Genomic DNA, 27,282 nt, shown 5'->3' with positions numbered 1-27,282 from the left:
GCGGGGCTGTGGTGGCCGGAGGCGGCGGCGCGCCGGGCAGGTGAGGGGAACGCGGGGGGCGACCGGCGCGGGGCTCGGGGGATGGCGGCGGCCGGGCGGGCGTGACAGCCGCGTCCCGGGGAGCAGAGGCAGGCCGGAGGACCCCGGCACCCTACAGACACCCTCCACGCCTGTACCCTACACCCTGACACCCCGACGCCCTGCAGACACCCCGCGCCCCTACACCCACAGACACCCACACCCCTACACCCTACAGACACCCACGCCCCTGTACCCTACAGACACCCACACCCCTACACCCTACAGACACCCACACCCCTGTACCCTACAGACACCCACACCCCTGTACCCTACAGACACCCACACCCCTGTACCCTACAGACACCCACACCCCTACACCCTACAGACACCCACGCCCCTATGTCCTATACCCTGCAGACACCCCGCGCCCCTACACCCACAGACACCCACACCCCACAGACACCACACCCCTACACCCTACAGACACCCACGCCCCTGTACCCTACAGACACCCACGCCCCTATGTCCTATACCCTGCAGACACCCCGCGCCCCTACACCCTACAGACACCCACACCCCACAGACACCACACCCCTATACCCCACAGACACCCACACCCCTATACCCCACAGACACCCAGGCCCCTATGTCCTATACCCTGCAGACACCCCACGCCCTGACCCCCTACACCCCACACCCCTATACCCTACATACCCCTGACACCCGACACCCTACAGACACCCACACCCCACTCCCTGTCCGCTCCAAGGACCGGGATCCCCCTCCCCCCAATGCACCTACTTCACGTCCCTTCATGTTGACACCCCCTCCCCAGTACCCCAGGGCCGGGGCTCCCCGTAACCTCTGGCGCCCCTACACTGTGTATGGGGAGGTCTGACATTGCTTGAGCCTCATCTCTTTTAACACCTGACTCGGGCACCCCCTCCCCGCCCCCATTCCCACCCCGGGAACCCCTGACCCCTGACCCCTCACCCACCTGGACCTGCTCCCATCCCCGCCACCCTGACCCGTGCCTGCCCCCTTGGAAACAACCCGGAGCAAGCCCTCCAGTCCGTCCCCTTCCCACACCCCGCTGTGCCTTCACCCGCCCTCCCCCCAGAAGCCCCCATCCTGCCTTCTCGCTCCCCTCCGCACCCTTGCGCACTGGGCTGGCTTACACGTGCGCCTGTTTGGGCACCCTCCCCCTGCACTGATCCCTCATCCTCCCCTCCTGGAAAAACCCCACACACTCGAGTTTATCTGGTAATGTGTGTGATCAGTGCTTGGCGATCGATCAAGTGATTTCCGGAGTGTTAAGGAGCCAGGTGTCGCTGCATTGTTGTTGTTGAACAGGCCACACAGCCCACAGCCGGCTGCAGCCACGTGCCCCGAGCCCCCGACCCTCCACCGGAGGGGAACTCTGCCCCCCAACCCCAGCTCAAGCCTGCAGCCTTCCTGGCTTAACTGGAAGGGGCGGCAGGGTGGGGCGCTGCAGGAGCTGGGGGTGGGGACCGTGGGCGGTGCAACATCTGGGCACCGCTGGGCGCTGGCTGGACCCTGGCCTTTGCAGAGCTGTGTGCCCTATGCCTTGGAAGGCACGTAATAAAGAAACCGTCTCTTGCGCGTGAGAGGGGTTCAGGTTGCAGCCGCTGGCAGCAGGCTGCCTGGCCAGAAGGACGGTTCTGGAATTTTGCAAGTTTCTCCTTCAACGCGTGGCGTAGCAGGGGGCCGGAGGGTTTGGTCGTTGGAAAGGTGATCCCGGTACTTGGCGCACTGAGTGACCATAACACAGGTGGACTGTTGACGGGTGGTCAATAGCCCGTTTAATAACGGCATCCGACTCCACAGAGGGGCTTATCGGATAAGGGAGGAGGTATTGAGCTTATCTACAGAACCCAGCAATTGTTTCCACACCCCTGTTTGGAACGCCTGTTTTGTATCTGCCACCAAGTGTTTTCATTCAAATGCTATCCATTCAGTTGTTATACAAATAATATCCAACCGGTTACACAGGGTTATACAGAAGGTATGTGCGGTTGTAATCCTGTACTTCCTAGAATCACAGTGTCCTGCAGAAACTGAGTGAGGTGTTGCTTGGTGCAAACTTGGCATACTGCCTCTCCCTCCAAAAAAAAAAAAAAAAATAGTGCTAGAACGTTCTGAAGGGGTCCTGTCGTGGTGTGAATGGAAGCCAGTGGTGGTTTCTGTTCAACTTGGAAACTGTGTGTGTTGCCACTTCATGTATGCTGTGCATGTATGTCCTATATGTGTGTACGCGGGACTCCACAAGGACTTGGAAATGCAATTCCAAGATAAATTAATTTTCATGCAGTTTTTTGGATTAGAGTCTTTAAAAAAAAAAAACTCCCCCCCAAAAAAATGTGTATTAAAAAAAAACCCTATGCCTGGGTTTGAAACTTTTTTTTAAAGATTTATTTATTTATTGGAAAGTCAGATGTACAGAGAGGAGGAGAGACAGATCCGATGAGTCACTCCCCAAGTGAGCGCAACGGCCACTGCTGTGCCGATCCGGAGCCAGGAGCCAGGAACTGCTTCCGGGTCTCCCACGCGGGTGCAGGGTCCCAAGGCTTTGGGCCGTCCTCCACTGCTTTCCCGGTCCACAGGCAGGGGCTGGGTGGGAAGTGGGGCAGCTGGGATTAGAACTGGCGCTCATATGAAATCCTGGCACATTCAAGGCCAGGACTTTAGCTGCTAGGCCTGGTGCTGGGCCCATAAATAGCTTTTTATCTATTTTCCAATAACTTCCATTAATTTTAAGAGTGATTTATTTGAAAGGCAGAGAAAGATTCATCTTCTGCCCATTGGCTCACTCCCCAGTTGGCCACCATGGCCGCAACTGGGCCAGGCTGAAACCAGGAGCCAGGAGTTCCGTCGGGGTCTCCCGCGTGGGTGGTAGGGCCACATTCCACTGGTTTCCCAAGTGTAGTATCTGAGAGCAGAGTCAGAAGTGGGGCGACTCAGTTCTGGCCAGTGTGACTGTTACGGGGTTCAGCCAGTGACAGCCAGCACCCATTGACAGCCGGCAAATGAAGTGTGCTGGGTGCCCCAGCCGCTGTCCCGAAGGTGGGCCCAATGTCAGTTCCATCCTCAGCCCTCCCCCCGCCCACCTGTGACTCACCTGTCGTCTGAGAGGGGCGGTATTACATTCCTGTGGAAGCGCTCCCCTCACAAGCCCCTTTGAAAGGTCCGTGAAGCTGGGGCTCTTGCATTTGTGTGGCACCTCCACTCCTGGCTGACCCGGGACGGGTAACCCCTGAGCACGGTCCCTGTGTACCGCTTAGCTGGGACGGTGGATATAGCAGTTGCTTCTGGTCCGTGTGCTGTCAGCAGTTCCGGGAGAGGAGAGGCCTGGCGGTGATGGATGCAGGCAGGGAAGCCAGGGAGAGGTGACTGCGGCTTTGGAAGTGTGTCCAGGTTATTCATTGCATGTTTGTTAAGATAACTTACATTGTTGGGGAGACTGGCACACAGGCCTTCAGCTAACAGATGGACTTGAGGGGAATGACCATTTGTTCCTCCTGGGTTTGGGTTTGGCTGGGTCAGGATTGCCGGATTGTGATTGGCTGGGTCAGGATTGCCGGATTGTGATTGGCGGGGTCACGATAGGCTGGATTATGATTGGCTGGGTCAGGATTGCCGGATTGTGATTGGCTGGGTCAGGATTGCCGGATTGTGATTGGCTGGGTCAGGATTGCCGGATTGTGATTGGCTGGGTCAGGATTGCCGGATTGTGATTGGCTGGGTCAGGATTGCCGGATTGTGATTGGCTGGGTCAGGATTGCCGGATTGTGATTGGCTGGGTCACGATTGGCTGGATTGCTGTGTGCCGTGATTTGCTATTTCTAGCGTGCTGTCTTATCACCAGGCTTGGTTAATAAAGACTCCTGAGACATGCCTGGTCACACCCCGTAATAGTGACCACTTGGGAAGGGAACCAGCAGATAGAAGATCTTTCTCTGTGACTCTGTAAACATACCTCTCCAATAAAAAGAGATTTTTCAAAAATAATTTGGAGGTTATTATGGGGGGTATGCTTAACTGATCCCTTATATTTTACCACTTTTAATTTTTTAAAAAGATTTATTTATTTAATTTCTAAGAGTCACAGAGAGAGAAAGAGATAGCTCCAATAGTTGCAGCTGAGCCGATCCCAAGCCAGGAGCCAGGAGCCTGTCCCGGGTCTCCCACGCGGGTGCAGGGTCCCAAGGCTTTGGGCCGTCCTCCACTGCTTTCCCAGGCCACAGGCAGGGAGCTGGATGGGAAGTGGGGCCACCGGGACAAGACCCTGTACCCATATGGGATGATGGCACCACAGGTCCATGCCAGGGTGCCCACCCCACGCCCTTTCAAGCCACTGGAGAATCTGCCAGTTTCTCACCGGTGGCTGTGTCAGCCGGCCATGGCAGCAGGCAGATGTGGTGGTCAGCCCAGAAGAGAGCAGGTGCAGGCTCTAGCCGCTGCCTAGACAGCGCCAGCACTGCTTGTCCTGAAGGTCCTGGGGCAACGCCAGGGGTCATGGCTTTCCTACTATTCATCAAACTGGAAGTCCTGTTTCCTGCCCGCAGGGCCAGCTGAGGTGTTGCAAGTGTCAGGCTGATGCCATCAGATAAGGGGAAAGAAACCTTGTGTCTGTCCCCAGGATGGCTGCCCAGGAGCCGGCCCAGGCTCTTCTACATTTGGAAACAATGTAGATTCTTTCTCTCCAAAGCTTGGAGGTGAATTCCCTGGGGCTTCGAATTTAAATATTTATTTGAAAGGGAGAGTGGGGCATAGAGACCTCAGCTGCCACAGCTAGGTCGGGCCAGGCTGAAGTCAGGGGGAGCCAGGAACTCCTGGCTCTCCCCCATGGGGGCAGGGGTCCAAGTGCCTGGAGCTTTCCAAGTTGCACCTGCAGGAAGCTGGATACTCTCCTTGGCTGTTTGATGGGGGCGCCGTGTGGCAGGGAGCAGTTTAACCGGCAGTGCTACCATGCTGGCCCCGCAACCAGCAGTGGTGGTGTGGGGGGAAGAACCAGTGTACAACTCTCAACGCTTAAGGGAGCATCCGGGCTTGAGTCCCCGCAGCTCTACCTGCGATGCAGTTTCCAAACAGCAGCCTTGGAAATGATCCTGGGGGCCCTGGCACCCACGTGGGAGATCCGGGATGAATGCCCTGGCTTCAGTCCAGCCCAGCATTACAGCCCTATGCTGGGTGAGCCAGGGGGCACAAGATCTCTCTCTGCGCTGGGCCCCAAGGCTGTGGGCCGTCCTCCACTGCTTTCCCAGGCCACAGGCAGGGAGCCGGGTGGGAAGCAAGTCTGCCGGATTAGAATCCGTGTCCATATGGGATCTGGCGGGTTCAAGGCGAGGACTTTAGCTGCTATGCTATCGCGCCAGGCCCTGCCCTGTCTCTTACAGTAGAAGGAAGCCTTAGTGTTCTTGCTGCACTGAGCCAACGGGAGGCTTCCATTAAACTCACCAGGAAAAGGGAGTCTGTTCTGGCTCATGGTCCCATGGGTCCGAGGTCAACGGGCGGCCATCTGGTAAAGCTGGGGCACTTCGAGTTGGCTTTAATGGTCTCTAAGGAGTCTGCCGGCCGTGGGGACAAGCTGTCGGCCGAGCCCGACATGGCACATCTTGGGAACGGCCTCCCTGAGTCAGAAGACTGGGTGGGGAGGACCCTCGAATGCCCATGGCGTGTTGAAAGATGCTGACCCACTAGAATGATCTGGAACTTTCCAGAACATGGCGTGTCTCGTTCCCCACAGCCCCCTCTCCCGCCGAAAGGCCACATCGTCCTTTGCAGTGAGGGCAGAAGGCGTGTCCTCAGGGAGGGATGGGAACCACTCAAGGTTAAGGGACGTAGCCGGGCAGCGCGGTTGTGCCCTGCACGGCATCTGCTTGCCGAGACTGGAGGACCCATTTCCGCCTCTCACTGCAGATCCACTCAGCCAATAGCTGATAACCCTGATGACTGCTCCCTAGCTGTCCGCTCGCTCCCCGCGTCCCGCAGGCCGTCAGGGAGCTCCGAGCCCACCGAGCCCTGGTTGTGGGATGGCCAGACCCATCTCCACAGCAGCTGACCCCACACACAGCATGAGCAGACTCCACTCCCCCACGCCTTGGCCCAGCACGGCTTCTCGGGATTTGTATTGGAAAGACCGGTGGACGTGGGACACCGCACCTGCCCCGCCCCGCCTCACCGTCATCTCACATCTCCCCAGGTCCGGGTTCCCCACCCTCCCGAGCAGGCCTGGGATGGGTAATGGTGTGAAGGAGAGCTCGGTGGGGCTGCGAGACAATGCCCAGGCTGTCCTGCCCTCGCCCGTGTCCTCCAAGGCAAGTACCCTGCTCTGTGTCACGCCTGCACGTCTCCAAGCCAGGCCTCGCCCAAAATGCAGGTGGGCAGGGGGACCTTAACACTCCCTGGTGCCTTCCTAGTTCCCCAAGTCCCTCGCCTGACGGACAGGGGCCGAGGTGCCCCGTGCCAGCTCCCCGCAGGAACCCCAGCATCCACCAGTCGCCCCACCTTCTCCCAGCTGAACCTGAGCAGCAGTGGGGCACAGTGCCACCGTCCACGCCCCCGGGCCCTCACCGGGCTCCTCTCAAAGTCCACTGGGGGAAAGGCCACGGCGGCGGTGGCGACTGTCGCCCTCCGGGCCTCTTGACCTTTCTCCCAAATTGCAGGTGGCACGGGGCGTGGCTTGGGGCAGGGCCAAGGGAAGCCAGCCTTTGGGCTGTGGGGCGCTGCTGGCCGCCCCGTTACCTCTGACCGCCACCACCCCTGCCCTGGTGCGCGCAGGCAAGGCTGTCAGCCCGCACCTGCTGGACCCTCCCCGCACCCCCTCAGGGCCACCGTACTTGTCATAAGCTTGGATGCTGCGCGGAAGTGGGGGGCACCTCCAGAGACCTGAGCCCCTGCAGACCCCCACCCCTCCCTGATGGCCTTGACCCTGTGGTTCTGTTCCAGACTGACCACAGGGAAGTGCTCAACTCCCTGCTGTCCGGGGCCCTGGCGGGCGCGCTCGCCAAGACAGCGGTAGCCCCCTTGGACCGTACGAAGATCATCTTCCAAGGTAAACGTGCCCCCCCCCGGTCTGTGCAGACCGACGCAGGAGTGCCAGGCCCCGCCTCCAGGCTACTGCAAAGCTTTTATTGGAAAGTCAAATCTACAGAGAGGAGAGACACAGAGAAAGATCTTCCATCCACTGCCTCACTCCCCAAGTGGCCACAATGGCCGGAGCTGAGCTGATCCGAAGCCAGGAGCCAGGAGCTTCTTCCGGGTCTCCCATGTGGATGCAGGGTCCTAAGGATGGTAGCCACTAGGCTACTGCGCTGGGCTCCCAGATGAATCTTTAAAAGAGAACAGCTGCAGGCCCCTCTGGGGGTGCAAGGGTGGGGCCTGCAGCTCCTGGCGTCTCCTGGCCATGGCCTTGTGCCCCACCTGTCTGTGGATAGGAAACCCTGAATCCACTGCAGCTTGCCCTTGACCCTGCAGGCAGACAGGGTCTTGGTGGAGGCAAGAATGTAGCCATAATCGGGGTGCCGGGAGACACCCCACCCTGACCCCACAACAGAAGCCTTGTTGGTCAAGCCTTGATGGGGACCGAGGCCCGTCCGAGCCCGGCCCAGCCACAGGCCTGTCCGTGCCTCGGTGCCCTCACCCAGGCCACAGGGCTGCAGGGGGCATGAGAATCCCAGGGGGCTGAGACGGGCAAGGTCAGGCCCTTGGGGTAAAGCTGTGCCCCGCAGGGAAGGCCCCATGTCCAGATGAGGCATGGGGGGGTGGGGTGCTCTGTGAGACCCCTCAAGGCCTGTGGGGATGGGGTACCCTGGAGGGCAGCACCAGGGGGGTCCTGAGGGGCTACTCAGCAGACCGCAGCCTCGGGTGACCGCTGGGGGCTCCTTTGTGGGGACACATGGCAGCTGGAGGGGGACAGGGCAGGCACGCAGTCCCCCGGTGCTCCACTCTGCCTCTGAAAGTCTCATCTCGCCTTTGCAGTGTCTTCGAAAAGGTTTTCTGCCAAGGTAAGCCAGGGCCACCTGACCCCCAGGACTTGGGGAGGGCAGGGGCAGAGTCCACACGGGGACACCCCATTGGCTTTGGGGTGGTGGGGGTGAGGGCAGGCGGTCATTTCCAGGTGGGCTTCTTGTTGAGTAAAGCCCCTGGGGGAGACGAAAAATGACAACTGGAGAGGGGCACTCTTCAGTCCAGGGTCAGTGGCCACACACCCAGACCTGGGCCCCATGAAGCTGGGCTCCCCGTGTTCCTGGGCCCCCATGAAGCTGGGCTCCCCGTGTTCCTGGGCCCCCACAGACCTGGGCCCCATGAAGCTGGGCTCCCTGCGCTGGCCCCAGTCAGAACTTAGGACTTCCTCGACAGAATGAGGCAGGATACACGCTAGAGGGCATGGGGACCCGACCTCAGCCCTTCCCAGGGCGCCTGGCATCCTGTCCTGGGGTGCCCGGCCTCATCCTGTCCTGGGGTGCCCGGCCTCATCCTGTCCTGGGGTGCCCGGCCTCATCCTGTCCTGGGGTGCCCGGCCTCATCCTGTCCTGGGGTGCCCGGCCTCATCCTGTCCCGGGGTGCCCGGCCTCATCCTGTCCTGGGGTGCCCGGCCTCAGCCCGTCCCGGGGTGCCTGGCCTCATCCTGTCCTGGGGTGCCCGGCCTCATCCTGTCCTGGGGTGCCCGGCCTCATCCCGTCCCGGGGTGCCCGGCCTCATCCTGTCCTGGGGTGCCCGGCCTCATCCTGTCCTGGGGTGCCCGGCCTCATCCTGTCCTGGGGTGCCTGGCATCCTGTCCTGGGGTGCCCGGCCTCATCCTGTCCTGGGGTGCCCGGCCTCATCCTGTCCCGGGGTGCCTGGCCTCATCCTGTCCTGGGGTGCCTGGCATCCTGTCCTGGGGTGCCTGGCATCCTGTCCTGGGGTGCCCGGCCTCATCCTGTCCTGGGGTGCCTGGCCTCATCCTGTCCTGGGGTGCCTGGCATCCTGTCCTGGGGTGCCCGGCCTCAGCCCGTCCCGGGGTGCCCGGCCTCATCCCGTCCCGGGGTGCCCGGCCTCAGCCCGTCCCGGGGTGCCTGGCCTCATCCTGTCCTGGGGTGCCCGGCCTCAGCCCGTCCCGGGGTGCCCTGCTGGGGCCCCAGGCAGGTGCACTGACCCGACCTCCCTTCCCTCAGGAGGCCCTGCGGCTCCTCTACTTCACCTACCTCAACGAGGGCTTCCTGAGCCTGTGGCGCGGTAACTCGGCCACCATGGTGCGCGTGGTGCCCTACGCCGCCATCCAGTTCAGCGCGCACGAGGAGTACAAGCGGGTCCTGGGCCGCTACTACGGCTTCCGGGGAGAGTGAGGCCCCGCCCCGCCCCGCTAGCCCCGCCCCGGCGGAGACACACCCACCCTGGCCCCGCCCCTTGGACAGGGACACGCCCATTCCGACCCCACCCCCGCGATGGGGACACACCCACCCTGGCTCCGCCCCCTCGCACAGGGACACGCCCACTCCCGGCTCCGCCCCGTGACGGGGACACGCCCACCCTGTCCCCGCCCCTCAGGACAGGGACACGCCCACTCCCGGCCCCACCCTCTGGGCGGGGACACGCCCACTCCCGCCCCCTGTGATGGGGACACGCCCACTCCTGTCCCTCGCCCCGCCCCTGGCCCCGCCCCCTGTGACGGGGACACGCCCACTCCTGTCCCTCGCCCCGCCCCTGGCCCCGCCCCCTGCAGCCCCTCAGCTTGCTCCCCCTCCCGCAGGGCCCTGCCGCCTTGGCCTCGCCTGCTGGCCGGCGCCCTGGCTGGAACCACAGCCGCGTCCCTCACCTACCCCCTGGACCTGGTCAGAGCCCGGATGGCCGTAACCCCCAAGGAAATGTGAGTCCTGAGCCGCCCTGGGGGCCGTGGGTCCCCCACCCGGGGCCTGGGGTCGGAGCATCTCTGCCCAGCTGTCCTTCATCCCACCCTGGCCACAGAGGGAGTGCCCACGGGTGCAGCTGGGCACCGGGTAGTGAGGGTCCAGGCCCACAGGGTGCAGCTGGGCATCGGGCAGTGGGTGGCCAGGCCCACAGGGTGCAGCTGGGCATCGGGCAGTGGGTGGCCAGGCCCACGGGTGCAGCTGGGCATCGGGCAGTGGGCGGCCAGGCCCGCGGGGTGCAGCTGGGCATTGTGTAGTGGGGGGCCAGGCCCGCGGGGTGCAGCTGGGCATCGGGCAGTGGGGGGCCAGGCCCGCGGGTGCAGCTGGGCATTGTGTAGTGAGGGGCCAGGCCCACGGGGTGCAGCTGGGCATCAGGCAGTGGTGGCCAGGCCCGCGGGTGCAGCTGGGCATCAGGCAGTGAGGGGCCAGGCCCACGGGGTGCAGCTGGGCATCGGGCAGTGGGGGGCCAGGCCCACGGGTGCAGCTGGGCACCGGGCAGTGAGGGGCCAGGCCCGCGGGGAGCAGGCCCAGTGCACGGGTAAGCTGGGCCCGGGGCAGGGTCCTGGGGTCCCCGGCGTTAGGCACATCCGCCAGGGAGGACCCAGGAGCTGTGGACTGACACCATGGCTGGCCGGGCCGCAGGTACAGCAACATCTTCCACGTCTTCATCCGCATCTCGCGTGAGGAGGGCCTCAAGACGCTGTACCACGGCTTCACACCCACGGTGCTCGGCGTCATCCCGTATGCCGGGCTCAGCTTCTTCACCTACGAGACGCTCAAGACCCTGCACCGAGGTGAGGGGCAGCGGAGACCGGAGGGGCCAGGGGACGCAGGGTCCAGAGAGGCCAGGGGAGCCCGGAGGGGCCAGGGGACGCAGGGTCCAGGGAGGCCAGGGGAGGCTGGAGGGGCCAGGGGATGCAGGGTCCAGGGAGGCCGGAGGGGCCAGGGGACGCAGGGTCCAGAGAGGCCAGGGGAGGCCGATGGGGCCAGGGGACGCAGGGTCCAGGCAAAGGGACAGGGCTATGGGCACAAAACACCCAGGTCCAACCTGGCAGAGAGGAGGCACCTGGGGGATGTGGGGGAGCCGAGAAAAGGGAAGGACGTGGTGCCACAGTGCTGCAGCTGCCCAGGGTGCAGGGTGGGGGCTCAGCCGCAGCTGCCCAGGGTGCAGGGTGGGGGCTCAGCCGGACCTGCCCAGGGTGCAGGGTGGGGGCTCAGCCGGACCTGCCCAGGGTGCAGGGTGGGTGGGGGCTCAGCCAGACCTGCCCAGGGTGCAGGGTGGGGGCTCAGCCGCAGCTGCCCAGGGTGCAGGGTGGGTGGGGGCTCAGCCGGACCTGCCCAGGGTGCAGGGTGGGTGGGGGCTCAGCCGGACCTGCCCAGGGTGCAGGGTGGGTGGGGGCTCAGCCGCAGCTGTCCAGGGTGCAGGGTGGGGGCTCAGCCGCAGCTGCCCAGGGTGCAGGGTGGGGGCTCAGCCGGACCTGCCCAGGGTGCAGGGTGGGTGGGGGCTCAGCCGGACCTGCCCAGGGTGCAGGGTGGGTGGGGGCTCAGCCGGACCTGCCCAGGGTGCAGGGTGGGTGGGGGCTCAGCCGCAGCTGTCCAGGGTGCAGGGTGGGGGCTCAGCCGCAGCTGCCCAGGGTGCAGGGTGGGTGGGGGCTCAGCCGGACCTGCCCAGGGTGCAGGGTGGGTGGGGGCTCAGCCGGACCTGCCCAGGGTGCAGGGTGGGTGGGGGCTCAGCCGGACCTGCCCAGGGTGCAGGGTGGGTGGGGGCTCAGCCGCAGCTGCCCAGGGTGCAGGGTGGGGGCTGAGCCGGACCTGCCCAGGGTGCAGGGTGGGGGCTCAGCCGCAGCTGCCCAGGGTGCAGGGTGGGGGCTGAGCCGGACCTGCCCAGGGTGCAGGGTGGGTGGGGGCTCAGCCGGACCTGCCCAGGGTGCAGGGTGGGGGCTCAGCCGCAGCTGCCCAGGGTGCAGGGTGGGTGGGGGCTCAGCCGCAGCTGCCCAGGGTGCAGGGTGGGTGGGGGCTCAGCCGCAGCTGCCCAGGGTGCAGGGTGGGGGCTCAGCCGCAGCTGCCCAGGGTGCAGGGTGGGTGGGGGCTCAGCCGCAGCTGCCCAGGGTGCAGGGTGGGTGGGGGCTCAGCCGCAGCTGCCCAGGGTGCAGGGTGGGTGGGGGCTCAGCCGCACTTGCTGCCCGATGGCTTGGGGACATGAGGGGCTGGAGGAATTAAAGCCCCCACGGCGTGCCTCGCACCCCGCTGCCTGCCCGCGTGCCTCCCGCTAGCCCAGGTGGGGGTTCGCACCGTCCCCAAGCTGGCCATGCAGCTGCGCGCCCCGGGGGCGTCCCTGGCGCCGCCCCTTGCCCTCACCGCCCCCGCCCCGTCCCGCAGAGTACAGCGGCCGGCCGCAGCCCTACCCGGTCGAGCGTATGATCTTCGGGGCGTGCGCGGGCCTCATCGGGCAGTCCGCGTCCTACCCGCTGGACGTGGTGCGGCGGCGCATGCAGACGGCGGGCGTCACGGGCCACCCGCGCGCCTCCATCGTGGGCACGCTGCGCAGCATTGTGCGGGAGGAGGGCGCGGTGCGCGGCCTGTACAAGGGCCTGAGCATGAACTGGCTCAAGGGCCCCATCGCCGTGGGCATCAGCTTCACCACCTTCGACCTCACGCAGATCCTGCTGAGGCGCCTGCAGAGCTAGGGGGTCGGGGACCCTCGGTGGAACGCAGGGCCCGCCCGGCCCGGATCGTGCAATGTGGGTGGATGGAGAGTGGGGCACGGCCTGCAAGGTCAGCCCTGCCCCCGGCTCCAGGACCCAGAACGCTTCTGCTGCTAAGTGCCCCTGGTCCAGCCGGCTCAGAGCCGCCTCTTCCTTCCCTCCTCCTGCCTGGCCTCCAGGTGGCCGGGCACCGCTCCCTGCAGCAGCCGGACTCTGCCCACCACGGCAGGAGCCTCGGGCTCAGCTTCAGCTCCGAATGCAGCCCCCAGCAGCGGGCCCAGGGGACAGCACCCTGGCCCATCCACACGCCCTGAGGTCCCCAGGCTTGGCAGGGTCCTGGGCTGAAGGCCTCCATGCAGGATGGTGGGGGGGCTCCCCAAGGCTGCGGAGACTAACCCTGCCCATGATGCACCCCCTGCCTGGGGTTCCTGGAGGTAGCTGGGTGGCGTTTCCCAACCTGGCTGACCCCGTGGTCTGCTCCTGGCCCTGGCCACCTTGCAGACCTGCCCAGGGACCCCCCCATCCCCACCTATCTCAGCTGCACTTCTTGCCTCACAGCCCAGGGGTGTGGGTGGAGACCCCTCCCAGGGCCCCCCACTACCTGCAGGGGCTCTGGTGAGCACCCCAAGCAAGTGTGGGGGTCTGCCAAGGCCCCTAGGGCCTGCTGACCGCCCAGCCCTGCTGGCTCCCAGCTCTGCTGACTGCCCTGCCCTGCTGGCTCCCAGCCTGGTCCTGAGTTCTATTTTGATGCCATAAAGACACTTTGTTATATATAATGTTTATATATTTTAAAGATTTGTGCCAAGAGAGTATATTTAATAAAAACCCGAATCACTTCTGCCACTCGCACCCCTGCCTCTGAACTTCCAGCCGCCCTGCACAGCACCCAAGGGGCCGCCATCGGCTGCCACGTGGTCCCAGGGGCACGGCGGAGCGACGGACCCCAGGTGCTCCCATCCCCAGCAGCCAGGACCTCCAGCCAGGCCTCTCCCACAGGGGGGACACGGGCGCCAGCACGAGGGCCCGTGGGAAGTGGAGCAGCCGGGACTCAAAGCAGCCATGAGTAGCTTGGCCTGCCATGCCAGTCCTGGCCCTCTCCCTCTGCCTCCCCTCCCTCCTGCCCAAACATGTGCCACATGAACTTGCTAGGGCTCAGCACCCCATTGCTCCCCAAATCTCTCCAGTCCAAGCTGTCCCCACACGCTGCAGGGCCCGAGGTTGAGTCCGACAGACCTCCATGCAGCCCCCAGGATCCGGGGCGGAGTGGCTCAGGCACTGACCTGCGGGGGACCCTGAGGCACGCACACAAGGGCAGGTCCAGGAGCACTGCAGGCGGCTAGGAGCCGGCCAGGTGCTGGTGGAAGTAGAGGCCGAACAGGCTGGCCAGCAGCTGGCAGGCAGCCGTCCACCAGATGAGGTAGGCCAGGACCCCGCGCAGGAAGAGCGGCGTGAGCAGGCCACCCAGGACCCCCGCGATGCGGGCCGCCGTCTCCTGAGCCGAGTCCTCCCCGGGGCTGACCGGGTCAGTGAGGGAAGGCGTGGCGGGGGAGAGTGGGGGAGCCGGGCCCAGGCCCCAGGAGTAGCCACCTGCAGAAGGTGCGAATGGAGCCTCAGGGTGGGGCCTGCGGGGCCCGGTTCTGTAACCACCTGCCTGGACACCCCCAGAATCCAGGGTCCACCTCCCCGTCCCCTAATCCTGCTCCAGTCGGCCTCCAGCAGAGGCTGGGCCCCTGCCACCTGCCCAGCCTTCAGTTCCACCCCTCAAGTGCTGACCACGCCCCCACTACGCTCAGACCCCGCCCCTCGTGACTGCACCCGAGGCCCCGCCCCCTAGAAGAGGCTCCACCCACCCAGGCCCCGCCCCCTCACCCAGCGACTTGAGCAGCAGTGTGAAGTTGAGCGTGAGGATGAGCGGGGTCAGGTACTGCAGGCTGACCACGGTCACATAGCAGTACACGCGGACCACCTGGGGGAGGGGGCGGGCGTTGGGGGCACCCCTCTCCCAGGGTCCCACCACCTGGGGGAGGGGGCGGGCGTTGGGGGCACCCCTCTCCCGGGGTCCCACCACCTGGGGGCAGGGAGCAGGGCGTTGGGGGCACCCCTCTCCCAGGATCCCACCACCTGGGGACAGGGAGCAGGGTGTTGGGGGCACCCCTCTCCCGGGGTCCCACCACCTGGGGGCAGGGGGCGGGCGTTGGGGGCACCCCTCTACCAGGGGGCACCCCTCTCCCTGGGTCCCACCACCTGGGGGCAGGGAGCAGGTCATTGGGGGCACCCCTCTCCCGGGGTCCCACCACCTGGGGGCAGGGAGCAGGTCATTGGGGGCACCCCTCTCCCGGGGTCCCACCACCTGGGGGCAGGGAGCAGGGCGTTGGGGGCACCCCTCTCCCTGGGTCCCACCACCTGGGGGAGTGGACGGGCGTTGGGGGCACCCCTCTCCCTGGGCTGGGTCCCACCACCTGCGGGCAGGGGGCGGGCGTTGGGGGCACCCCTCTCCCGGGGTCCCACCACCTGGGGGCAGGGGGCGGGCGTTGGCGGCACCCCTCTCCCAGAATCCCACCACCTGTGGGCAGGGAGTGGGCGTTGGGGGCACCCCTCTCCCAGGGTTCCACCACCTGGGGGAAGGAGCGGGGCATTGGGGGGCACCCCTCTCCCGGGGTCCCACCACCTGGGGGCAGGGAGCGGGCGTTGGGGGCACCCCTCTCCCAGGGGGCACCCCTCTCCCTGTGTCCCACCACCTGGGGGCAGGGAGCGGGGCGCTGGGGGGCACCCCAATCCCCCTTACCCGCTGCTGGATCTCCCGGGCCTCGATGCGGCCCGCTTCCTTGCGCAGTTGCTCCACACGGGCCTTGGCCAGGCACAGGTAGGCCTGCAGGTGGGGCCTCGTGACGGCCAGACGCAGCAGGCACAGCGCCACCAGCACCCACAGGCGCACCGAGTCGAAGGCCGCGTCCGACAGCCTGGGGGGCAGGGCTGGAGGTTGGTGGGGTCTCCGAGGGGCAGCATGGCGGGCTGGGGTCCCCTCACTGCTCGCCCTCCCGGCCAGCCCCACACGCACAGGGAGACCGAGGTCCCGCCCAGAGGCGCCTGCTGCAGGAAGTCCCGTGCCACGGGCTTGGTCCAGAGCCACAGAACGAACAGGGGAGACACGAAGCTGGTGTGCAGCAGGAACCTGGGCGGCCGAGGGCAGGGGCACAGTGAGGCTGGGGGCTCAGTGAGGCCGGGGCACCCCGCCAGCCCTCCACGCCCCCACCGGGTAGCACCCTCGTAACTGCAGCAGGGGCCGGTCCTCCGACAGGGTCAGCGCGTCCCGGTGTGTCTGGGCCAGCCGCAGGCCCGGGAAGGTGAGGAACGCGCCCAGCACTGAGCCCGCCGCTGCCAGCCCCACTCGGACGCTCAGCTTGGCCACGGGGATCCTGGGGAAGGCAGGGCAGGGGAGGCCGCGGTCGGAGAGGCCCTGCAGCCTGGCCCGCAGCCTGGCCAGGGAGACCCCCGTCCCAGCTCCCCCGGCCAGGGAGACCCCCATCCCAGCTCCCCCGGCCAGGGGGACCCCCGTCCCAGCTCCCCGACCCTGACTCACGCCCAGTCCCAGCCTTGGTCTTTCAGAAGCGGCTCCAGACGCTGGGTCACACTGGCCAGGCCTGGGGAAAACGGGGGGACATGGAGGGGTTGGAGTGGACTGCACGGTGCCCGAGTCACCCTGACACACACCCTGCTTTCCAGCTGGGACGCACTCATGGGGGCCGGGTCCTATGCCAGGCCGCAGGGCGAGTGCAGAGAGACAAAAGATCTTCCATCCACTGGTTCACTCCCCAAGTGGCCACACGGAGACACGCCCACCCAGAGACCACACCCAGCGGTGGCCACACCCACCACAAGGAGACACGCCCACAGCGCCCCACCCACCCAGCAGGCCACACCCACCCAGCAGGCCACACCCACCACAAGGAGGCACACCCACCGGTGGCCCCACCCACCACACGGAGACATGCCCACCAGGGCCCCACCCACCCGCAGGCCACACCCACCACAAGGAGGCACACCCACCGGTGGCCCCACCCACCACACGGAGACATGCCCACCAGGGCCCCACCCACCCGCAGGCCCCACCCAGCGGCGGCCACACCCACCACGACCCCGCCCACCCGCAGGCCACACCCACCCGGCTCCAGGCCCAGCTCCAGCGTCTCCTCCCGCACCACCTGCACCAGCATGGCCAGGATCAGGAAGAGGAAGGCGAAGGCGAGGCAGACGGAGCGCTCGCCGCCCTCCTCGGCGCTGAAGTACAGGCGGGTCACGGTCAGGAACATCTTGCTGGGAGTGGAGCTAAGGAAACCCGGCATGCACAGCAGGCGACCCTGCACACACACACACACACACACACACTCTCCCCTCTCCCAGTGCCGGCCTGCTCGAGCCCGGCCTCCCTCCAGGGGACAGCTCAGCGTGTTGGCAGACAATCAGACCCCGCTCAGAGCGGCCGCTCCCCGGCAAGGTAGCCCTGACACGCTGGCTACGTGCACATAGCTGTGCGGACCGTCAGAGCCGCGGGAAGTCTGGGGAGCAGGTGTGTGGCACAGGAGTGGGGATGCCGTCAGTGCCCAGCTCGGCTGCCCTCCCTGCTCACGGGCACCCTGGGGGGCGGCGGGGGCCGCTCCCACCCACCCAGGGAGCCCCGGACGGAGTTCTGGGTCCCTGACCCGGTCCACACTAGTTTTGTTTTACGTTTGAAACGCGGGGTGGACAGGAAGTAAGTGGGGAGAGAGGACCTCCCACCCACTGGTTCACTCCCTGTAAAGCCGCCACTCGATGCGGGCCCCCCTGGGGGTGGGAGGGACCCAGTTAGTGGAGCCGTGCTTGCTGCCTCACGGTGTGCGTAGCAGCAGGGAGCTGGCGCACTCGAACCCAGGGACCGCCACACCAAAGCCACAGCAGCTTGCCGGCCCAGCACACATGGAGTGAAGCCGTGGCTGGCGATCTTTGTCTTTCCCTCTCTCTCGCCTCTCAAACACTTTTTTAAAACCCTATAAAGCATTATGTAGGAGACGGGGCTGTGGTGCAGCAGGCGAGCCACTGCCTGCCATAGGAGCATATCAGAGGGGCGCCGGTTCGAGTCCCGGCTGCTCCACTTCCCATCCAGCTCCCTGCTTGCAACAAGCCTGGGAAAGCAGTGGAGGCCAGCCTGAGGTTGTGTTGCAAGGGGGCGGCTTAAGCCCACTGCGCTGTGCACCTGGCCCAAAAGTTTTCACAGGTTTATTTTGGGGGAAAAAAGCCTTTGTGACGTTCACACGGTGTGTTTATAACTATGTGTTTCCCGGGTACTTTTTGCCTACCCCCCCCCCGCCAGGGCGCCACCTCCAGCCTGTCCTCAGACACCAGGGCCCCCACTGCCCCCCGCGGCCCTCCCCCAGGCAGGATACATGGAGAAGGCCACGGTGAGCAGACACCAGCACACGGCCAGGTTGGTCTCCCTGCCGGGGCCCAGCAGGTGGTAGTAGGCCTCGGTGAAGACATACACGCCGCCCGAGTACACGGCGAAGTCCACGAACCACTGGTACTCCAGGAAGAAGCGCAGGACTGCGTGGCACGCCACCCGCTCAGCCCCTGGCCACGAGCGCCCTCCCCTCCCACCCCCACCGGGCGGGGCGGTTACCCAGGGCGTCCACGGCCGTGAGCGGGCAGGTCTCCAGCTGCAACGGGGCGTCCCGGGGCACCGACAGAGGCTTCTCCTCACTGAGGCCATTGCTGGCCCACCTGGGGGCATGGCATCTGTCACTCAGGGCTAAGCCCACCCTCCTGGCTCCCCCGAAGGCACTCGGGTCCCAGCTGATAATCTGTGCACCCCAGAACGAGGGGACCGCCCTGCCCACCCTGCCAGCAGCACTGGCTGCCAACCTGACCCTGCCCGGGGCCCCGTCCCCCTGCAGCCTCCCGGGGCGGAGGGGCAGGCCTGGCATTACAGGGGCGCCACTCACCGCTCCCTGCGGCCCTTGGGCCTTGCCTTCCCGGCCAGAGCCCGCAGCTCCTCCTCGGATGGATGCTTGTACCGGAATAAACTGGACACAAAGATGTGGACAGTTAGAGAAATTCCAGCAGGGGGCGCTCGAGGTAGCCACCCAAATCCAGGGAGCTGAAGGGACAGGTCTGGCCTGGGGTCCCTTAACCAGGGGGGACTCTGGGGCTTCCCAGAACCCCCCGAGATGGCCGGCTCACTCTCCCAGGAGAAACAGGTGTATGTTTGCAGGGAGACAAATTCATCTTTTCAACGGATTCTTAGAAAGTGTCAGAGACACAAAACAAAACAAAACTTGAAGCAGGCAAAGGGGACAAGTTCTGAGACATAACGGGTGAGAAGGCAGCTGGGGCAAGCAGGGACATGACGGGGGCGGACGACGCTCATGCCACATAAACGCAGCGTGCTGGGCTCCCACGGGGGCCAGAGCAAAAACACAAATACACACGAAACACCACATGCCACGTGGACGCAGGGCTGGGAGAAGGGGGGACGGCCCATGAGGCTCCCCCCTCCCTGGTGCAGACTCCTCCCTCCCTGGTGCAGGCTCCTCCCTCCGTGGTGCAGGCTCCTCCCACCCCCTGGTGCAGGCTCCTCCCTCCCTGGTGCAGGCTCCTCCCACCCCTGGCGCAGGCTCCTCCCAGACCTGGTGCAGGCTCCTCCCTCCCTGGTACAGGCTCCTCCCTCCCTGGTGCAGGCTCCTCCCCCCCTGGTGCAGGCTCCTCCCACCTCCCCTCCCTGGTGGAGGTCCTGTCTTCACCTGTCCCGCTGCCCAGCTCACCTGCCATTACAGAGCAGCCAGCGCGCGAAGGAGCAGTGGGGCGCCAGGCGGTACATGAGCGTGGCCGTGAACAGCGTCACGAGCAGCTGCACTCCCAGGACGGCCTGCGGGGACGGACGGGGCAGTGCTGGCCAGAAGGTCACACGCATGCTGGCTCGCTCGCTCAGCTCTCTCCCTCCCCAGCAGCCAGGCTATTTATAGAAAGGCCACTTGTCCCTGCTTCCCGCACGTCCAGCGGAGCCGGACGCCAACGCTGACCGAGCACCCCGTGGCCCAGCACCCACATCAAGGAAGTGAGGCTCCCGGGGCCCAGCTTTCCTGGGGTGCTTATTGACAAGCAGCACCTCCGCCAGGTGCCCCCTTCGTGGGGACGGGGCCCTCGCACTGCGGCCGTCCTCCCGCTGCCTCCCCAGGCACATGAGCAGGGCGCGCGACCTTCGTGCAGTAGCTGGGACTGGAACTACTCAGACGGGATGTTGGGGTCCCCGGCAATGGTTCAGCCCCGCTGGGTGCCGAGGCTAAGGCCCCGTGAAACGATCCTCCATGGCTCACTCCTTCGTCCTCCCTCTGCCTTTGAAATCGACCTCTCTGGCAAACACCGTTGGTACCAGGAATTCCCGTCTCCCAGCGTGACCTCACAGCTGGCCGGCTGACGGGCCACAGCTTCTCAAACAGTTTAGGAGGAAACAGCCCGAAGCATGAGGGGGACAACCAGCGGCTACCCAGAAATCAAGATGTCTCGGAGACAGAGAGATTTTGTAGAACAAGGCTTGAGGGCCTGGTGCCGTAGCCTAGTGGCTAAAGTCCTCGCCTTGCACTTGCCAGCATCCCATAGGAGCATCAGTTCGTGTCCCAGCAGCTCCACTTCCCACTCAGCTCCCTGCCTGTGGCCTGGGAAAGCAGTGGAGGACGGCCCACAGCCTTGGGACCCTGCACCCGCGTGGAAGACCCGGAGGAGGCTCCTGGCTCCTGGCCCAGCCCCCAGCTGTTGCGGGCATTTGGGGCAAGCTAGTGGACAATCGCACTTCCTCTCTGCCTTTGAAATATACTCAGAATTTTAAAAATATAGTACTGATTCGTGAAACCGTGTCTGTGATTTGCACACAGAAGTCACAAATCTAGTTTATTTATTTATTTATTTATAAAATGAGGTTTGCAGGTGCCAAGTACGAACCCCTAAATTCTCATGACGTGCCCCTGCTTGCCCTGCTAACCCGGGGTGGGGGGGAGTGCAGGAATCTCCCACAGACCAGACCTCAGCACCTGGGGGTACCCCAAACAGCTCGATGCCTCACTGTGCACCCCCTGCCTGGCCCTACACCCCCAGCGCGGAAGCCGCCCCCCAACGCCAGCCCATCCCTCCCTGGGATTGAGCAGTTTGCAAAGCCAAATGGGGGGCCCGGCTGGAGGCCACCCTGCCTCCCTGTGCACCCCCTGCCTGGGGGCAGCGGTCTTCCGGAACCTTCCAAGCAACCCACAGATTCCTCCCTCCTTTGGACCTACGAACCCCCCTCCCTAAACCGAGCCCAGTTGTCCCACTGGGGTCTGGGGGTGCCGTTCTGCGCCTGCACCCCAGCCTGCAAGCTCGGCCCCCCTTTTTCACCGACCCATCCAGCAAGAGCGCTCCCCACTTCAGTCCCAAGTCCAACTTGGGGACACCCCAACTCCAGGGACCTCCCAGCACGGGGACACCCCAACTCCAGGGACCTCCCAGCACGGGGACACCCCAACTCCAGGGACCTCCCTGCACGGGGACACCCCAACTCCAGGGACCTCCCAGCTGGAGGGACATCCCAGCACGGGGACACCGCAACCCAGGGACACCCCAACCCAGGGACACCCCAACCCAGGAACACCCTAACCCAGGGACACCGCAACCCAGGGACACCGCAACTCCAGGACAACCCAACCTGGGACAGCGCAGCTCCGGGCCACCCCCGGCCCGGCCCCAGCCCCCGACTAGCACTGCTCAGCCCCGCAGGGCCCTCGGCGGGACCCCCCGACCCTCCTAACCCCGGGGTTCACGGGGAGACGCAAGCTCACCATGTCGCCGGCGGGAGCGCCGCGCGCGCACCCGGGAACCTGCGCGCCCAGGCCGCCCCGGGGCTGTCCACCAATCAGAGCCCTCGCTGCTGTGACGAGCATACACGGCGCCCAATCAACACACAGGAAGCGGCCTACTCGCTCAGGAGAGCGCCGCCGCCATCCGCGGCGCATGCCGGGAGTTGTAGTTCGAACGGGCGGGGCGCGTGCAGAGTTGGGGTTCAGTGGGAGAAGGCTGCGTGTCGGGGCGCGGGGTGAGGGGGCGGCCCAGGTCCCTGCGCTTTCCCCACAGGCTCGCCGCGCTCAGGCCCATCCGCTCCCTCGCTGTCGGCGGAGGGAGGGGGATGCAACGCCCCCACCCCCGATTTAGAATAGGGGTCCCCCGATTTAGAGCAGGGTTCCCCTGGGCTGGAGCAGATTCCTGGGGCGCTGGAGGTGTCGCCGCCTCCTCTGGGCCGGCGGAGAAAGCGCAGCCTCCCCCCAGCTGGAGAAAGCCGAGCTTTGCTTCCCCCATGCCCCTGGGCACCCCTGAACCCCAAACGGGAGCCTGCACCTCCATGCACCCCACGAGCGGCGCCCCGGCCGGGCCTCACTCCCCAGCCCACCCACCACCGCCTTGGCCACTCTGCTCCCCGACAGCAAGCTAGCTGGGTGTGACACCGTGGGGTGCGGCGACTCTTCACCCCACACACGGCGGGGACGGCGGAGAGCAAAGCCCCGCCCAGCGGCACCTGCAGGCCCCGCCCACGCCGCACCTGCAGGCCCCGCCCACGCCGCACCTGCAGGCCCCCACCCCACCCCGCTGCAGGTCGGCCGTGCACAGGGTGCACCCCACACTTCCAGCAGGAGACTCCGACAGCGCGACAGCTTTGTCCTTTATTGGGGGGCGCACACGGGAAGGGGGTAAGGGACCCCAAACCACAGTCCGGGATGCAGGTGCTGCCCGCCCCTCCAGGTCCCCGAGGCGCAGGGCTGTCCTGGAAGGCCCCCCTGGCCTGGGGAGGTCCCCCTACCGGGCCAGCCCTCCTGGGGCCAGTCCTCCCGGGGACAGTCCTACGGGGGACAGTCCTCCAGGGGACAACCCTCCCGGGGCCATCCCTCCCGGGGACAGTCCTACGGGGGACAGTCCTCCAGGGGACAACCCTCCCGGGGCCAGCCCTCCCGGGGACAGCCCTCCCGGGGACAGTCCTCCAGGGGCCATCCCTCCGGGGGCCATCCCTCCCGGGGACAGCCCTCCCGGGGACAGTCCTACCGGGGACAGCCCTCCCGGGGACAGTCCTACCGGGGGACAGTCCTCCCAGGGCCATCCCTCCAGGGGCCAGTCCTCCAGGGACCATCCCTCCGGGGGACAGCCCTACCGGGGCCAGCCCTCTGCCGACGGCAGCCGGCGCAGCGAGGGCCCGGGCCGGCCCAGGAGCAGCGGGTAGGAGAAGGCCTTGTGGAAGTCGCCGGGGCCGCCGGGGGGCACAGGGGACAGGCGCTCGGATTTTATGTTGACCTGAGGCGGCGGCGGGGAGGCGCTGCGGGCCGGGGGTCCCTCCTCGCCCAGGCTGCGGCCCCCACTGTAGGACGAGAGAGAAGGGGAGGTGGAGGACGGAAGAACGCCAAGAAGGGAGAGGTTTGGCAGGGGGGACGGCCCTCACCTGTCCCCAGGTGTGAGGGAGGGGGGACGGCCCTCACCTGTGCCCAGGTGTCGGGGAGGAGGTACCCACGGCCCTCACCCGTGCCCAGCTCCACACCCCCGACCCGGTCACTCACCTATGCGGGGCAGGGGCCACGGGAGGCCCATCCCCTCTCGCCTGCCACGGGACCAGGGCCGGGGGCTGCAGCAAGCCAGGGGGTGGCGGGGGATCTCCCAAGCTGTACTCTGCAGGGGAGAGGAGGGAGAGGCAGGGCCAGGTGGACGGGGATGCCCACGCTACGCCCACCCCACTGCCATGGCCCAGGTGAGGAGGGGGCATGGCCTCACCTGGGGGGCCTGCCTGGAGAAAGGGGAAGTTGCCCAGTGGGGCTGCAGGCGGCGTGGCCGAGTTTGGGTTCTGCAGGCTGCTGTAGAGGTTTCTCTGTGGAAACGAAGGCCCGGGGGTGTTGGGGGACACGGAGGCCGTGCCCAGCAGACCCCACGGCCCCCTCACCCACTCCCGCACGTCCGCCCACCGCTTACCGGGGTGTTCAGGGTCCCTCGGTTCCCCGCCAGGCCCCCGGGCAGGTCTGGCCGCCTGCTGTCCGCTGCCGCCAAGTACAGCGGTGCTGGGGGCGGGGGTGGGGGCGTCTTGGGGGCCAGGAGGCTTGAGGATGCGAGCAGAGGGTGAGGCAGTCCTGGGGAAGGGGAGGTGGGGGACACGGTGTCATGCCAGGCCACTGGGCCTCACGCCCACAGCCCCCTCCACCGGGCCACCGGGCATAGCGCCCACAGCCCCCTCCACCGGGCACCACCCACCTTTGCCCCATGCTCACCTGGGGGCCCCGCTTTGGGGGCTGCGGGCCTGAAGGGAGATGGCCGGCTCTGGGCCACCGGCAGGGCCTCCCCGAGCCCGCAGGGGTCGCAACCGGGCGGCGGCAGGGCCCCGTAGACCATATCTGGGCTGGGCATGGCAGGGGCCACCGGCTGCAGGGTGAAGTGGGGTGCATGGGTGGGGGTGCCAGAGCTGGGCACCCCTCTGGCTGCTGTGTCCCCTCTGCCTCCCCAGGTCATTCCTTGAGGGCTAGGACTTACCGAAGTCCTCTGCGTCCTTCAAAGCCCCAGCCACATGCCCCCCACCCTTCTAGGATCTCCCCATCTCGGGCCCCTCTCCCGTGGGCCTAGGCGGGGGGCTCAGGGCTCCATTCCCAAGGGTCACTTACATAGAGCCGGGGCCTGGGCAAGGTCGGGTCGCCCCCGTCGCCCGCCAGCCTCCGTAGCTTCTCCCTGGACGCATCAGACCCCTCCTCGGGCTCCGGTTCTGCTCCGTCGAGGCCCACTCCCCTGCGTTTCAGCGTCTGGGGTGGGGACGGGGGGAGGAGGCAGAGCAGCATGAGGGACCCCAGGAGGGAGCCCAGGAGGGAGCCCGGTGCTGGGGGTCACGGGGCGGTGGGGGACAGCAGCAGTCACACCTAACCAGCCAGTGTGTTGCGGGGCGTGGAGTGCAGGCATGGTTCGCTCCAGGCCGACCCCCACGCTGCGTCCCCTCCTTCTGTCTGCACTGTGTCTAACGCTCCATAACCCTGTACCCTAACTCTGCAGGGCACAGCCGCAGGTCAGGCTGGTTCCCGGGCACCGGGGCACGGGGGACTTGGGGGCACGCGTGGCTCCCCTGGTCACGGGGTCAGGCCGGTCCCCTGGTCACGGGGTGTCGCCCGGTCCCCTGGCCCCTACAGCGCCTGCTCAGCTGTGCTGGCCCCGCCCTCCCCAGCCCCGCCCCTCACTCCACGGCCCCGCCCACCCTCGTGGCCCCGCCCTCCCAGCCCCGCCCACGCCCCGGCCCCGCCCACACCTGCAGGATGTCGCTGTAGGTGCGGCTCGCTGTACTCCGGCCCCGCCCACCCTCGTGACCCCGCCCTCCCAGCCCCGCCCACGCCCCGGCCCCGCCCCCACCTGCAGGATGTCGCTGTTGGTGCGGCTCGCTGTACTCCGGCCCCGCCCACCCTCGTGGCCCCGCCCCGGCCCCGCCCCCACCTGCAGGATGTCGCTGTTGGTGCGGCTCTCGTGCGGCTCGCTGTACTCCGTGTACTTGAGCAGCACGCGGTCCATGTCGGTGCTGGCGTACTGGAACAGGCGGTTGGCGCTGTTGAAGATGATGAGGGCGATCTCGCAGTCGCACAGCACGCTCAGCTCGTACGCCTTCTTCATCAGCCCGAACTTGCGCTTGGTGAAGGTCACCTGCGCGCAGGGGAGCGGAGAGGGGGCGGATGAGGACGGGGGTCCCTCACGGGGGATGAGGATGGGGGTCCCTCACGGGGGATGAGGACGGGGGTCCCTCACGGGGGATGAGGATGGGGGTCCCTCACGGGGGCGGGATGAGGATGAGGGTCCCTCACGGGGGATGAGGATGGGGGTCCCTCACGGGGGCGGGATGAGGATGGGGGTCCCTCACGGGGGATGAGGATGAGGGTCCCTCACCCCACTCCGTGTTCCTGCCTGCACGGGGCGGCTGCTCTCCCTGTCCCAAGGGGCAAACTCCTATGCCTGCGCCCACACCCGGCTCACATGCCCCCTGGAGTGTGGATGGATTACTCTCCCGGCTTCCCCCATGCCTGCTGTGTCTGTTTTCTTTATTTCTTTTTCAAGATTTGCTTATTAACGATTTGTTTGTTTTTCTTGGAAAGGCTGATATACAGAGAGGAGTGGAGACAGGAAAGAAGATCTTCCATCTGCTGACTCACTCCCCAAGTGGTCACAACGGCCAGAGCTGAGCCGATCTGAAGCCAGGAGCCAGGAGCTTCTTCCGGGTCTCCCACACGGGTGCAGGGTCCCAAGGCTTTGGGCCGTCCTCCACTGCTTTCCCAGGCCACAGGTAGGGAGCTGGACGGGAAGTGGAGCAGCTGGGACTTGAACCAGCATCCTTATGGAATCCCGGCATGTGTAAGGTGAGGATTTAGGCACTAGGCTATTGCACTAGGCCCATGCCTGTTTTCTTTGAACTCTAGCCATCAGGGAAGATAACTGAATTAAAACGGGCCTGGAGGAACTGGCAGCACAGTGGCATAGTAGCTTAAGCAACCACCTGTGGCGTTGGCATCCCAAGAGGGCTCAGGTTAAATCCCGGCTTCTTCTGGCCCAGCTCTCTGCCGTTGTGTCTGGAAAGGCTGCACAGGCTGGTCCAGGCGCCCGGACCCCCACAGCCACGTGGGAGACCCGGATGATGCTCCCTGGCTTGGAATGAACCTTTGCGGACAAAATGAAAATAAATAAATCTTTAAAAAGGCGCTGGGGCCAGCTATGGTACAGCAGGTCCTGCTGCGTCACCAGCTACCCACGTGGGCACCAGTTCGAATCCCGGCGGCCAGCCTGGGGAAGTGACCAAAGATGGCCCAAGTGCTTGGGGCTCCTGCCACCTCTGGGGGAGACCCGGATGGAGTTCCAGGCTCCTGGCTGCAGCCTGGCAGGTGGCCATCTGGTGGGGGGGGAACCTACGCATGAAACATCTTTCTGTCACTCCTCTCTATGCTGCTCTGCTTTTCCCATAAATAATGATGGAGGGTTTGATCTCAAAGTCCTGGTGTTTCCCGACCCTCTGAGAGCTTCCAGAACAGCCATGCCACGCGCCCGCCCTGCCCGCTGCGGTCACCTCTGCTGGCCCGCCCGCCGCTCGCTCACCTGTCGATTCCTCTGGTCCAGAATGCGCGAGATCTGAATTTTCTTCCTCCCCATGCTGCCAGGCTGGGCGGAGCGACCCGAGGTGGATCTGAGTGCGAGCAGGTGCGGGTGGAGGGTGAGTGGCAGGTGCAGGGCGGGCAGGGGAAACCCATCCCCGCCCTGCGCCTCCTGCCCACTCCCCACCTCTCCCAGGTGCTGAGGGGCCTTGGCCCGCCTTCCCCCCTTGTTTAAGGATCAATCACCTTGTAGGAGCCAGGGCGGGAAGGGGAGGTGTGGAAAACCCCAGGCCTGGAGCCCCCCACTGGCCAGCGTGCAGGAACAGTGGTGCCCAAGAGCCGCCAGACTCCATGCCCAGCTGGGCTGGACCTCCACACTTGGGGTTCTGCCAGCCATTGCCAGCAAGCAGGAGGGCTGTGGGAAATACAGCCCCCCCCCCCCAAAAAAAGTCCATTTGCCTTTGACAATAGATGCCCTATCTGCGAAGCACAGAAATCTCCCCCGTGCTCGGTCACTCC

The 27,282-nt window shown here is 65.8% G+C and overlaps 3 protein-coding genes across 3 annotated transcripts; 1 reads left to right on the top strand and 2 right to left on the bottom strand.

Annotated features, from left to right (window-relative positions):
- On the top strand, positions 1-13,305 carry SLC25A42 (solute carrier family 25 member 42). The gene is made up of 8 exons (XM_040986213.1): positions 1-40; positions 6,245-6,359; positions 6,991-7,096; positions 8,023-8,048; positions 9,198-9,364; positions 9,773-9,889; positions 10,572-10,723; positions 12,309-13,305. The coding sequence occupies exons 2-8, from the start codon at positions 6,279-6,281 to the stop codon at positions 12,614-12,616; spliced, it is 957 nt and encodes a 318-aa protein (XP_040842147.1). The 5' UTR covers positions 1-40; positions 6,245-6,278; the 3' UTR covers positions 12,617-13,305.
- Positions 13,306-13,721: 416 nt separating this feature from the next.
- On the bottom strand, positions 13,722-21,491 carry TMEM161A (transmembrane protein 161A). The gene is made up of 12 exons (XM_040986212.1): positions 21,472-21,491; positions 19,429-19,532; positions 18,610-18,690; positions 18,288-18,388; positions 18,055-18,211; positions 16,797-16,948; positions 16,215-16,275; positions 15,907-16,050; positions 15,693-15,806; positions 15,420-15,594; positions 14,504-14,600; positions 13,722-14,221 (listed from the first exon to the last, which is right to left on the bottom strand). The coding sequence occupies exons 1-12, from the start codon at positions 21,472-21,474 to the stop codon at positions 13,971-13,973; spliced, it is 1,440 nt and encodes a 479-aa protein (XP_040842146.1). The 5' UTR covers positions 21,475-21,491; the 3' UTR covers positions 13,722-13,970.
- A 1,334-nt stretch (positions 21,492-22,825) lies between these two features.
- On the bottom strand, positions 22,826-26,835 carry LOC121160424 (myocyte-specific enhancer factor 2B-like). The gene is made up of 8 exons (XM_040986211.1): positions 26,768-26,835; positions 25,127-25,330; positions 24,316-24,450; positions 23,929-24,079; positions 23,636-23,790; positions 23,441-23,534; positions 23,230-23,338; positions 22,826-23,033 (listed from the first exon to the last, which is right to left on the bottom strand). Exons 1-8 carry the CDS (start codon positions 26,819-26,821, stop codon positions 22,826-22,828), a joined length of 1,110 nt encoding a protein of 369 aa, XP_040842145.1. The 5' UTR covers positions 26,822-26,835.
- Positions 26,836-27,282: the final 447 nt, after the last annotated feature.

This window comes from Ochotona curzoniae, unplaced genomic scaffold, assembly GCF_017591425.1.
Source record: "Ochotona curzoniae isolate NIBS_2020 unplaced genomic scaffold, NIBS_Ocur_1.0 contig_4502, whole genome shotgun sequence".
Taxonomy (NCBI): Eukaryota; Metazoa; Chordata; class Mammalia; order Lagomorpha; family Ochotonidae; genus Ochotona; species Ochotona curzoniae.
This window is presented reverse-complemented; position numbering and strand designations above follow the sequence as displayed.

What these genes read in the sequence shown, in the direction of transcription:
- LOC121160424 (XM_040986211.1), bottom strand. Translation starts at nt 26,821, where the DNA reads ATGGGGAGGAAGAAAATTCAGATCTCGCGCATTCTGGACCAGAGGAAT. An exon ending in TCTCCAGGCAGGCCCCCCAG is followed by an intron (nt 23,339 to 23,440) that starts GTGAGGCCATGC and finishes TCTCCCCTGCAG; the next exon opens with AGTACAGCTTGGGAGATCCC. An exon ending in GTGGCCCCTGCCCCGCATAG is followed by an intron (nt 23,034 to 23,229) that starts GTGAGTGACCGG and finishes CTCGTCCTACAG; the next exon opens with TGGGGGCCGCAGCCTGGGCG.
- SLC25A42 (XM_040986213.1), top strand. Translation starts at nt 6,279, where the DNA reads ATGGGTAATGGTGTGAAGGAGAGCTCGGTGGGGCTGCGAGACAATGCC. An exon ending in CGAAAAGGTTTTCTGCCAAG is followed by an intron (nt 8,049 to 9,197) that starts GTAAGCCAGGGC and finishes CCCTTCCCTCAG; the next exon opens with GAGGCCCTGCGGCTCCTCTA. An exon ending in GCTCAAGACCCTGCACCGAG is followed by an intron (nt 10,724 to 12,308) that starts GTGAGGGGCAGC and finishes CCCGTCCCGCAG; the next exon opens with AGTACAGCGGCCGGCCGCAG.
- TMEM161A (XM_040986212.1), bottom strand. An exon ending in CACGGCCGTGGACGCCCTGG is followed by an intron (nt 18,212 to 18,287) that starts GTAACCGCCCCG and finishes CGTGCCACGCAG; the next exon opens with TCCTGCGCTTCTTCCTGGAG. An exon ending in GACCAAGGCTGGGACTGGGC is followed by an intron (nt 16,051 to 16,214) that starts GTGAGTCAGGGT and finishes TGCCTTCCCCAG; the next exon opens with GATCCCCGTGGCCAAGCTGA.